General features: G+C 44.6%; 1 protein-coding gene across 9 annotated transcripts in view; it reads right to left on the bottom strand.

Moving 5' to 3' along the window:
* The window catches only part of NOS1AP (nitric oxide synthase 1 adaptor protein), a 72,490-nt gene that overhangs the window by 27,593 nt on the left and 31,824 nt on the right, over nt 1-13,073 (bottom strand). For 7 of the 9 annotated variants that reach the window (XM_068134890.2, XM_068134886.2, XM_078767846.1 and 4 more), the window contains 5 exons: nt 12,773-12,865; nt 12,143-12,201; nt 6,967-7,075; nt 4,002-4,140; nt 3,412-3,554 (listed from right to left, as the gene is read on the bottom strand). In XM_068134890.2, coding sequence (XP_067990991.2) covers nt 3,412-3,554; nt 4,002-4,140; nt 6,967-7,075; nt 12,143-12,201; nt 12,773-12,865 — 543 coding nt within the window. The remainder of the gene's footprint in view (nt 1-3,411; nt 3,555-4,001; nt 4,141-6,966; nt 7,076-12,142; nt 12,202-12,772; nt 12,866-13,073) is intronic. The other 2 variants (XM_078767848.1, XM_068134889.2) reach the window with 1 other exon arrangement.

Genomic DNA, 13,073 nt, shown 5'->3' on the forward strand with positions numbered 1-13,073 from the left:
GTCCCCTCCCTCTACTCCCTCCTACCGCCATTCCATCACTACCTTCCGCCTACCCCTCCCCTTTAAAACTTCCCTCCCCCTCCAAGCTTCTTCCTTTCCAAAGCTCCTTTCTCTTGCCAAATCACCCCACCTCCTCCAAAGTTATACCCCCTCCATCTTGCCCCTCACAGTCATTCCTCTCATCATCCTCACAACCCAACCTACGATAATATTTCCCCTTATCCTGCCTCCACTCTTATCACCTCACCACTGTCCTCTGCTCTACTAATGGCTCCTCCCCTGGTGTCTCAAACTGTGTGGTGTTCAAAACATCTGTGGGCTCCACTCCAATCCAAGAGATATCGCACTCTTTCTTAATCAGTGCACTCCTCAACATTTCCTTCATGCCCTTTATGTCCTCTCCTCACACCTTCCCCTCTTCCCAACCCCTGAAATCTTGTTCGTCCCCCCTCCTGTTCCCATTGTCACCATACCACTACCCAGTCTCATCCTTCCCCTCTACCCATGGTCATGCCTTCTCTCATCATCTCCCCTTCCTTGTCTTACCTTCTCCTTCCCCTCTTTTGTATCCAATGCTCCCCCTCTCTCTTCCTCAATGGTGTGGACCTCAACCATCTGGGGTCTTCGCTCGAACGTGACAGAACTCTCCATACAAGTTGCATCTGACAAACTAGGCATAATCTGCTTAAAAGAAACTTTCCTCCTTCAAGACGTCTCGGACTCATTAGTATCTCTCCCTGGTTACTCCCTCCTGGAGGTGGGGTTCATCTCTTTCTCAAAAACTCTCTTCCTCACTTTCCCTGCACTGCCCTCTCTCCACCCCACCCTCTGGAGTACCTCTGGCTTCGGGTTTCCCTCCGCTCCCACCTTTTGTAACTATGTGTTTTGTACCGTCCTCCAAACAGGGATGACTCCATTTACATCTCGCTGTCTGATAACATGGACTATGGAGGCAGGTTGGTGGTCTTTCTGTCTTCTACCGACTCCTCTCCGGCCTTGCTCCTCCAGCTCTCTCTGGGCTCTGTCCCCCAAATATTCCTACAGGTCGCACAAGATCTGCCTGCAACCCTCTATGGTTAAACCGCCAAAATCAAGACTCTATGCTCACCTTCACTCCTTCATTCCTCTTTACTCCCGCCTCTGGAACAAGCGTTACGCCTAGGTCCCCCGTCGGTGAAGTGATGTGAGTTGACAAAGTGGAAGACGCACAAAACATGCTATGATATGATATTTCGCTCACAAGGTTCAGACATACATGGAGGCGGCCATCTTGGATTTTGACGTTGCGACCCAATTTTCAATAGCGTTCTTCCTTATGCCTAGATACACCCACACACCAGATTAGAAGTTAGTACATTACTTATTAGTCCCCTACCGGTGTACACCGGAGGGGACTATAGGTTTGCACGCCGTCCCTCCCTCCGTCAGTCCGTCAGTCCGTCACGCAAAGAACAGTTTTCCGGACTTTTTTTCTAAACGCTTAATGCTAATGATTTCAAACTTGGCAAATCGTTTCCTCATGATAAGTTACAGATCAAGTTCGAACTTCACGACGTTTCGATCATTTTTGACAAAGTTATGGCACTTTGAACTTTGGGAATTCTGATAATTCTGATGATCCTTAACTCAGTGCCATTTTAAGTTTTAATTTCCTTTAAAAAAGATTTTCTCTGCAATAATTGGACTGATTGAGATCAAATTTTCACCATAGGAGGGACACGGTCTGTATAATATTTTAATGGTAATTATGACGTTACAGGTCACGTGGTTCGGGCGCCATATTGTTTTTCGTGAAAACACGAAAACCCCTTTTTCTCTGCAACGGCTAAAGAGATCAAGGCCAAACTTTGCAGGCAGAATCGCATACCCATGACGAACAAAAAAGTCAGCGAGCATGACGTCATGCGTCACATGGTTTCGGAGTTATGACGTTTTAAAGCATGAACCTTTAAAACCGAGCCCCTCCCTCATTTTTGATCCAATCGAGGGGAAACTTCACAGATCTGTTCAGCACTAAAATGTCCTTTTGGAATTTGCGATAGGGCACGTGGTTTGGCAGATATCGTTAATTAAACGAAAATATTTTAAAAAATGGATATCTTGTTTATTCTGGAATTCTCCTCAAGCCGCACTGTGCGTCCTCAGCCTCGTCTCGCGAACGTCAACAGCGCGACACAGCGTGCGCTTTCCGGAGGGGCGGAGCCAAGCCGAGCAACATATATATATACACATCGGTCATTGATCGTGAACCGAAAATATAATAAATTACTGATGGTTTCAGAGTTATGACGTTTTTAAGCATGAACCTTTAAAACTGAGCCCCTCCCTCATTTTTGATCCAATCGAGGGGAAACTTCACACATCTGTTCAGCATTTCAGTCTACTAAAATGTCCTTTTGGAATTTGCGACAGAGCACGTGGTTTGGCAGATATCGTTAATTAAACGAAAAAAAAATTTTAAAAAATGAATATCTCTTGAATCGCTAGTACCTCAGACCGTGAGTTGGTAATAATTTATATAATTCACACAGTGCAATACGTGCAGGCCGCTCCACGGAGCGACCTTGCGGGCTTATCAACGAGGCGAGGCGTGACACACGTGTCTCAGCATACCTCAGATCAAGTTTGAAAACCAGCATCAACCGTGCATAAATTTGCATATTCGATCATTTTTGACAAAGTTATGGCACTTTGAACTTTGGTAGGGGACATGTATTGCAGCGCAATACTCAGAATGCTTGTTTTTCAAGATATTCAGCTCACAAGGTTCAGACATACATGGCATCAGACATACATGGCGGCGGCCATCTTGGATTTTGACGTGGGTTGCACCCACACACCAAATTCGAATGCGGTCCTTCGCTTACGCACGCACGCCCGCACGCAAACACGCACGCACGGACGGACGGACACATGGACGGAGGGGAAAACCATAGTCCCCCTTTCGCTCCGCTGTGCGACGGACAACAACAAACTCCCTCACTCTCTTCAATCCCACTCCTCCCTCCAGGTCTTTAAAACAGCTGTTCACCACCATCTCTTATCTTCCCCCATCCAAAACCTTGATCTTTTCCACCTCCATCCACCCCAAACCCACCTCTTCAAATTCTCTGTTTTCTTTCTTCAAAGTCCTTGTAGTGTCCATCGAGTTTATCACGTATACCCCACCCCAGCCCTCTCTCTTCCACAGATCTCCTGAAGTCCCCATTCCCTACTGTTGTTGTGCTTCTCCCTGTCACAACCTCTTGTCTTCCCCTTCCTTTATGAAATGTCCCATGTGTTAACGCTTATATGAGCTTTGACAACATATACAAACTTTCCTCCTCCCCCCCAAAAAACACAATTTCCATGTGGTATGCACAGTACATTCCAACAGGATCATATTATTTCAATAAAATGGTTCAGATGTACCGTTTTTGCCACTTCGCCGTGTTGCAATTTGTTGTTGGAGTCGGTCACCGGCATCTGGCTGGACGCCTGGGTTGGAACTGCTGTATTCCCAGAATCATTTGCACCCTCACCACCCACTGGGTCATCCCTGACAGCCACCGGTGCTTGTGGGCAAAAGCTCAACGTTAGGGACATGAAGATCGATGATTTGATGCATTCATCAAGATGAGCAGGATTAAGGAAGTGTTGCAGTGACGACGAGTTGGTGTCAAGTCTTTAATAATAATAATAATTTTTATTATAATAATAATAATAATAATTTTTGAGAATGATAGCAATCATTCACTGTATAAATAAATATATTTGGCAAGATAAATGGGCAGCACGGAGAGCTGCATCACACTGCTACTTGCTGCACTTTGCATTAGTTAACAACGATTATCAAATGTACTTCCTGAGCATTCGTTAAAGATATAATTATGAAACAAGTCATTAAAAGGGAGGCTCTCATGCAGGAGCTATTTTGATCATTTATACAGAGCATTCCAAAATACGTATACTTTACCTGAGCACGCAAGGTTTATACATCCATGGGTTGCAACTCCACTTACTTGCGTCTCGCTGCGGTTGCTCATCGCGCTGGCTGCTGCTTCCTCTCGCCGATGCTTCTTGTCGGGCTTGCTGCAGGCTCAGCTTGTGACAAACGTCGAAGGCCTGCCCGATGGTGCGCACAATTCGCATGGCTTGGCTCTGCAGGACACAAACCAAACTCTTTGGCCGATTTGTAAATCCAAGTCGACGGATTGAAGTGACGAATTTCTTCCACACTGCTTAAGCGACTTTTCAGTCATCTGTGATATTATGATAGAAAAGCGTCACAGTTATTGGTTTATGTTCTAACTTTCATTGCTGTAATAAAGCCTGGTGTTGCCCGAACGGTTAAGGTAGCTGGCTGGCTTAAAATCTTAGGGTCTTGAGTTTAAGCCCCTGTCGTGAACCTTAGATAACACCAGGTAGGTTGACTCAGCCTGTCATCCATCCGAGGTCGACAAAATGAACGCTAGCTTTCTGGTAACAGGGGGCACTGTATCAGCGGCACAGCTGCGCTCCCAGCAATGATGCAGCCAGAAGCCACAGTCTGCATACAAAATAATAATAATTGCTATAATAGAAGGATAGGTTTTGATAAAAGTTTGCTCATTCGTATTGCATGCATGTAGAATGAAGAATTCGTCTTACTGGTGAAGACGATTGTCGAGCTGTGTCAATGGACAGGTAGAACAATGGATGAAACACATCGATTGGGACATGCGAACAACCATGGGATGCAAGGAGGAGCTGACATTCCGGGCGCTAACCTTTCTTCGGAACAAGAGTGCTAATGACCAAAACGTCAGCTTATCCTTGCTTCCAATGGTGATTAACACACCTCAATCAATGATATCCTGTTGATCGCATCCATCAAATTGCATGCATCTAGGGCCAGCAGTCAATTACAGGTTTGGCTTGCAGGTTTGATCATTGAATGAATGAATGAATGAATGATCGTTTTAAGGCCATTTTCCCCGCGAGAGCAGGGGTTAGCCTTGCGGGCCCCATGACAATCATGGTTCCCTGTTTGAGGCAATGTTTTTATGGCCGGATGCCCTTCCTGACGCCAACCCTTGGTCACGCTCTTAGGATGCGCAGGGATACGGTGTACCTATTCTAAACCGGGGTACACACCGGGATCATTCATCCCAGCAAGCTGGTACTCAATTTGCCGACCTCGGAAGGACGACAGGCTGAGTCAACCCCCCTGGCATTAATTCAGCGATCGACCGGGATTCAAACCCAGGATCCTGGGATCCCAAGCCGGCACCCTAACCGCTAAGCCAACATCATTGCTGGGGATAAAACTATACCGCTGATGCAGGGTCCACTGGAGATTAGAGCAGGAGATTATAATTTTGTTCAGAGTACCAGAGTTAACCTGACAACTTTCAACAAAAGACACGGCAGGATCATTAACATCCATCATCAAGTAATGCTAGTAAACTCGAAACGGAGCTTAATGGCAATTCGAGGGACGCCGCATTTTATGATGCGGCGCCCGGGCATGTGAAGCACTAATGTGACAATTTATACCTGGGTAAACAATCATCCAAGCTACACAGCTCAAAAGGAAATGTAATACCATTCTATCAAGGACACAAAATAAAGGTAATGCAGTACAACTATGTATAATTTAATAAACAGGAATAAATTCCTGCGTGGGGCTAGTGTGACAAAATTGCTGACTCAACCCTGGACTCAAAACCGAGGACGTCATTGCTAATGTGGTGACATACAAGGTTTTAAAGAAAATTTCCTGTCCATATTGAACCAGATACAAGGTTTCTAAGATTCTCATTAAATTATTTATCACTGCCAAACCATGTGACCTATTGCAAATTCCAAAAGGTAATTTTAGCACTCAGACATGGGGGACATATGTGTGGAGTTTACACTCGATATGATCAAAAAAGAGGGAGTAGGTAGGTTTTAAAGGTTTATGCTTCAAAAAAATTATACCTCCCAAACTATGTGACCTATGAGGTCAGCACCCTTAAGCTTTTTGTTCGTCTTGGGTACGTGGTCATGCTTCTAAAGTTTGGCATCGATCTGTTTAGCCGTTTCAAAGAAAAGGGTTTTTTAGTGGTTTTTAAGGCTTTTCCCTTAAAACAATATGGCGGCCGATCCACGTGACCTATGACGTCATTATTATTTCTTCCTGCATCAATTTATACCGAGGTGATGCTCAAGAAATTTCATCCTGATCGGATGAAGTGTTTTTTACTTGTATAATTATGACGTCACAATGGAGGCACGTATGACATAATTCACATGTTATTCTGTTTGGAGAGTTGTTTACGATGAGCCATGTCTCAATCTTTTTTACACAGCGTTTTTGGAGATATATAGGTGCAAAGTTTTTTTGGTTTTTCCAAGATAGCACCCGTACTATGTGACCTATGATGTCATAATTAGCACTAAAAAAATTATACATGTCTAGCAAATAACTTGGTGAAAAATTTGTGTCAATCGGACCAACGGTTGCTGAGAACATCGATTTTAAATTTTCGGACATGGAAAATATTGGTGGAAGAATAACCAAAAAAACAAGAGATATTCCTCTACATTGTATGTTGAGGAAACCTAATAAGTAAATAACAATGTCAGGGCTATTGCTTTATAAGTGAGGTCTAACATCATGGAGCAAGACTCTTAAAACTGAGATGGCTGCTCCATATGCTTACACTTCCTTAACTGAGGATTAGATTGGTCTTTACCTAATTGGAGTGACATCTCTTCGATTGTACATTACACATGGACATAGGAAAACATCCATACTCTTTGGGCGACACATGATTGCAGAGGGTTGGTGGGGATAGGGAGAGAGAGGGATGGGATGACAAAGAAAACCAAAGGGTTTTCTTTTGTGGCATGAATCGTCCCTCGAGCTACCCTCCCTCCTCCTCCCCCTCCCCCTCCACATCCCTATCCCTATGTGCATGTATATGTATATGTATATGTAAACCGCCGATTTTAACCCACCTTTCGTTTTGCTTTAAACACGTTGCAGTGGAAAGCATTACTTGACCCATCTCTCGAGATGAAGCTGAAGATCTTTAGGTCCTGGGAGTCATGCGATACATAAAATATCCTAAAATAAGAGTGTAAAAAGGAGGTGGGGATGAGAAAAAGGAATTGGCAGCTGGTAAAATATGGGATGGTCTAAAGGTGGTGCTCTCCAGTTCAACAATAAAACGTCATTCCATTTCAGATAATGACACAATCAAACATCAGCTACATGTTATTGGATTTTCAAGTCATGTGGCCGAACTGTGACCGTCAGAAAAGGAGTGTACACATGATGACTTTGTAACTATTCACCTGTTTTAACCTGAAGATGCTTCTAAAAGTATTGGAGATGCTTGTATAGGCAATACATTAAAAAACTTACAGGAGAGTACAGGGTGTCCATTTTGTACCAAAGATACCTTTGGATTTATAATCATCATAATGTGTGTGACCTTGGTTGTTATCTCCAAATGTGGGTTTCAGAATGTGGAACGGACCCTCCCAGGTCTCAAAGTATCCATGTGTGTGTGTGTGTGTGTGTGTGTGTGTGTGTGTGTGTGTGTGTGTGTGTGTGTGTGTGTGTGTGATTTAGAAAGTTAAGGATAAGGTAAGGTCCAACAATTTACAGTGCATGTCAGACCAGAAACTCTACCATGAAGTCCAAGAACTACCTGTAGGACTCTGACATAGAATTGTGAGGAGGAAAAGTCTGGAGAAGGGTATAGAACAATTTCTAGAGTGTTGAAAGTTCCCAAGAGCACAGTGAGCTCCATCATTAGGAAATGGAAAGAATATGGAACTACCCAGACTATTCCCAAACTAAGCAAGCTCCCTGACCCTGACCAAGACCTCCCTGACCCTGACAAAGAAGGACGTTGGTCAGGGAGGTGACCAAAAAACCAATGACCACACTGACAGCTCAGCTGCTCATCACCCATCTAGGACCCTGAAGCATGGTGGTGGTAGCATCATGCTATGGATATGCTTTTCAGCAGCAGGGACTGGGAGACTTATAAGGATAGAGGAAACAATGAATGGAGCCAAATACAGGCAAATCATTGAGGAGAACCTGCTTAAGCGTGCAAAGACCTTTTAGAATACGGCAAAGATTTATGTTCCAACATGACAATGACCCAAAGCATACAACCAAAGCAACACTGGAATGGCTTTTGTGTCATTTTAGTCTTATCAGTCCACATAATCTTTTGCATCATGCTCTGAGTCTTTAACATGTCTTTAACAAGAATGTGAAAGTCATCGAGTGGCCCAGCCAACCCCCAGACTTGAATCCCATTGAAAATCTGTGGAAACACTTGAAGATTGCTGTTTACTGACGCTCCACATCCACCTTGACAGAGCTTGAGCAAATCTGCAAGGAAGAATGGTAGAAACTCTCCAAATTCAGGTGTGCAAAGCTGATACAAACATACCCAAGAAGACATGAAGCTGTGATCCCCTTCCATCCAAAAGTTGTTCCGCCTCCATCACCTACCTTACCTCAAACGGCTAAACAGCTGACAATGCAAGGTCATGGAATCCATCATGGCTTCCAATATTAAATCATTCCTCTTCTCCAATGGTTTGATCGCGGATCATAAATTTACATTCAGACCAGGCCACTCTAATCCACTCTACTCTACTCTACTCTACTCTACTCTACTCTACTCTACTCATGCTGATTCTGCACATGAAAAAGCTGACTGTTTCAACTCTGTGTTTGCCTCAACATCTTGTGTCCCAAACTCATCGCTCTTTGTACCCACCTTAACCAGTCAAACCCAGCTGCTCCTGAACTCTGTTTCCTCTCCCAACAACAACAACAACAACAACAACAACAACAACAACAACAACATGCATGCATTTTAAGGCCATTTTCCCTGTTTCCTCTCCCAACAAGGTGGATAAATTAGAGCTCTCTCCCTTGACATATCATGTGCCTTCGATACGGTCTGGCACCCCACCCTGCTCACCAAACTCTTCTCTTATGGTATCCATGGAAATCTCCACTCGTGACTCGAGGACTTCCTCTCCGGTCGTAGTCAATGTGTGGCCCTCAATGGAATTCTCTCATCTTCCCTTCCTGTTCAGGCTGGTGTTCCCCAAGGCAGTGTTCTGGGCCCTTTTAGAACTGCAGTAATCTAATCTTCAATAATGATCTCTCCGACTCTCTGGAAAATTCTCTCTATCTCTTTGCTGATGACTCCTCTCTCTGCCGCTCCATATCTCAACCCTTAGATAGGCAGGCAGCAGCCTCTTCACTCTCCACAGACCTGGAAATAATCACAATCTGGTCAAACAAGTGGAACATGTCTTTCAATCCTGACAAATCTCACACTCTCACTATGTCTCTCAGAAAAGACCATCTGGAAAAACGTCCCATCTTCTTTCTCAACAATCCTCTCAAAGAAGTTCTGTCACTCAAGCTCTTGGGTCTCACCATCTGCCATGATGTTTTCTGCGATAACCACATTTCCAAACTGGCCTCCAAAGCCAGTCGCCATCTGGGCATCCTCCGTCGTGTGAACTCCTTTCTGGGCACCACTGAGATCTTCACCACATACAAAGCTTTCATCCGCAGGTTGATGGAATACTGCTCTCCCCTCTGGGCTGGTGCTCCTGCCTCACACCTAGTTCGGTTTCACGCTGTAGAAACCAAGGCTTTCAGAATCATTGGAATCTCCCATGATGAAGCTGATTCTGAGGGCCTTACTCTCTCTCACCGCAGGTAGGTTGGTGGTCTTTCCGTCTTCTACCGACTCCTCTCCGGCCTAGCTCCCCCAGCTCTCTCTGGGCTCTGTCCCGCAAATATTCCTACAGGTCGCACAAGATCTGCCTGCAACCCTCTTATGGTTAAACTGCCAAAATCAAGAGTCTCTGCTCACCTTCACTCCTTCATTCCTCTTTTCTCCCGCCTCTGGAACAAACTCCCTCACTCTCTTCAATCCCTTTCCTCCCTCCAGGTCTTCAAAACAGCTGTTCATCACTATCTCTTATCTTCCCCCATCAAAAACCTTGATCTTTTCTACCCCCGTTAATACACCCCAAATCCACCTCTTTAAAATTCCGTTTTCTTTCCTGAAAGTCCTTGTAGTGTCCATCTTGTTTATTTTGTGTACCGCGCCCCAGTCCTCTCCCCTGCACAGGTCTCCTGATGTCCCTGTTCTCTACTGTTGCTGTGCTTTCCTCTCTCTCCCCCCCTCTCATCTCCCGCTCCCTTTGTTATATGTTTTATGTGTCTGTTATGTTTTTGCGTTTGATGTGTTTGCTCTTTCACGAGCCTCGACTTGGGAAAAAAATAAAATAAAATAAATATCGCTGCCAAATCGCGAAAAATCGGTACTTCGATGGAGTATTAACTCAGGAGGCTGAATACGTATGTTAATTAGATATTTCTTTATTTCATTTTCAAAAAAATTGTAAACATTCTAAAAACACGTTTTCACTTTGTCATAATGGGGTATTTTTTGCCGATCGGTGACCAAAAAAACAACTCAATTTAACCTTTTTTAAATTCAGGCTGTAACACAATAAAATGTGAAAAGAGTTAAGTGGTGTGAATACTTCTATGTACTCCTGAAACACTCGACAGAATGAGTTTAAAACTGCTGGTCGTACTCGGGGGGAATCCAAGGGGGAGGGGAGGCGTGTGCATGGGAATGTTTTTGGGGTTAACAAATCAGCTCTGGGGGAGCACCCAAATTCTCTCTACCTAACTGTGTATCCTACAGCGCCACCTGGTGAAAGGTAGCATTTCAAGTTATAAATAAAGTATTGTGGGTATTATATAAATAAAAAAAGCTAACCAGTCTATAACTGTGGGGGTATTCAGGATTCGGAAAGGGAGTGGGTGGGGAGGGGATTAACCCACTCATAACTGGGTGGTGGGAATTTACCCTTCTATATTTCGGGGAGAATCATCTCGTCTGGTGGGGGAAGGGGTTAGGGGTGTGTGGGGGGGGGGGGGGGGGAGTGGAGGGGTTGGGGGATGGGTTATTCACAGGTTTCTAACAACAAACAGCACAGTTCCACTGATGTTAATCGTTGGTATGCAGCTTTCTTGCTGTTGCTTAGTTACACATTGTCCTGTAGAATACAACAACAAGTGTAAATCCATTACCATGAGGAAGGTGCATTGTGACAGATTCGTACCCAGATAAACTATGACGTGGCTCTTATGTTTTCCTATCAAGTTACTGATCTTTGCATTAAAAAAACAAGCCAGAAAATGCAATGGTTATTTGGGACAAATGGAACCAGAGCAGCATAACTGGCATTCTTTTTTTTGTATACAAGATCGAGGCTCATGTAAGAGCTAACATTAATCACAAAAAAACAAACGGAAACATAATAAAGGGAGTTGGAGACGAGATAGTGAGAGAGAGGGAAGCACACAAGCACAACAACGGCAGAGAACAAGGACACCGGGAGATCTGTGGGAGGGAGAGGGCTTGGGGGGAGGGGGCAGGGGAAGAGGGGTGGGAGAGGTATAAAACAAATGGACACTGCTAGGACTTCCAGGAAAGAAGTCGGTATTTCTAAAACACGGATAAACAGCCATTTTGCAATGTATCAATGAGACTAAATATAAAATTCATAACCGTTTAAATTTACATTCAAGACAAATATCGAGATCGGAAAAGCAGAAATAAACCAATGAGCAGAATTCCGCAATGTCAGCAAACAGTTCAGTTGCCCTAATTTCACCCATAAATTTGACCTCTAATGGACCCCTCTGTGGTGCTCCGCCCATAATCAGGTTAGATGATGGAAAACGAGGATTACACTGGGCGGTTTGCCGTTCACTTCCTGACATCAGCCAGGGCAGGAACTTTGTAATTTGTTCAGGGTGCCGGTGATAACTCGCCTACTTTTCACAAAAGACTAACTACCCTGTCAGTTAGGGTCCGTAACGTCCACCAACTTTTGACGGCAGAGACGGGACACCCGGCTTAACGTCCATCTGAGAGACGGCGTGCTTTGTGATGCAACACCCTGCCTAGGAAACACCAATCTGACCGTTTACACTCGCATCGGGAATCGAACCCAGACGAGACGGCGTAAAGATGAGTGCGCAATCTGGACATCCACCTGTTGGACCATCCTGCATCAAATGCATTCAATAAACTTGGGTCATGGAGTTGTTACTCACCTGTAAATGGGATCGTGCATAAGCAGCACTTTGTTCTCATCCCAAACCCACTCTTTCTTCTAAAGAAGGGTGGGAAGATTTGGGAAGGGGGAGAGATGGTGGGGGGAGTAAGAGAAACAGACGCACGCACAACATGAAACAACGGGATTACTGTGCTTCAAACATGCGTCGCTTTGTACCATCAACGTTTCAAACTTCGTCTGTCGTTTACACAAAGGAAGTAATTATGTGGGAAGGCTGAATTGGAGAGCTGCGCAATTTTGCTGTGGGAAGTGGTTCATCTCGAGTTGATAACCACCCAATAAAAGGCAAGATAAACGAGAACGACACTCGGTTACCTGTGCCAGGATGAACAGTTTACGTTTTGTATCCCACCGATAGGCCGGGTCTGGATTCGGACCTGAACCAAAATCAAATCGCTTCATTCTCATCACATTCCCTCCCTGTTCACAAAGTTTCATCCCAATTCATCCACAACCGTTTTTGAAATATCCTGTTCACAGGGACAGACAGGTGTGAAAACATAACCTCCGCGTACCTTGAGAGGTGGAGGAAACGAGGAGAGACCGGGACTACACCGGACTACACTTGTGAATGAGTAAAATTGTATTGTGATGCAACCAAACCAACCTTGTTCTTCTTGCGCAAAGAAACCTTGACACCTTCTACAGACACCGCCAAATCGACCTTCTTCTTCTTTATGTTTTTTGCTTTGAACTCGTACTGCACAGAAGACACACGACCCAAACAAACACAGGTACATACATGACACACACACATGGGTTACCGAGCGGGACGACCGCTCGTCTTTACTCTGTACAACATTGATCTCTGTTCGCTCAACGATCGACAACCGTTGGTCCGTCACCAAATATTGTGTGTGAGGATCCAGGTGAGCGAGACAAGTAGAGTGGGGGGGTTCAATTACAAA

The sequence above is a fragment of the Myxine glutinosa genome, chromosome 13 (assembly GCF_964187855.1).
Source record: "Myxine glutinosa chromosome 13, kmMyxGlut1.1, whole genome shotgun sequence".
Classification (NCBI taxonomy): domain Eukaryota; kingdom Metazoa; phylum Chordata; class Myxini; order Myxiniformes; family Myxinidae; genus Myxine; species Myxine glutinosa.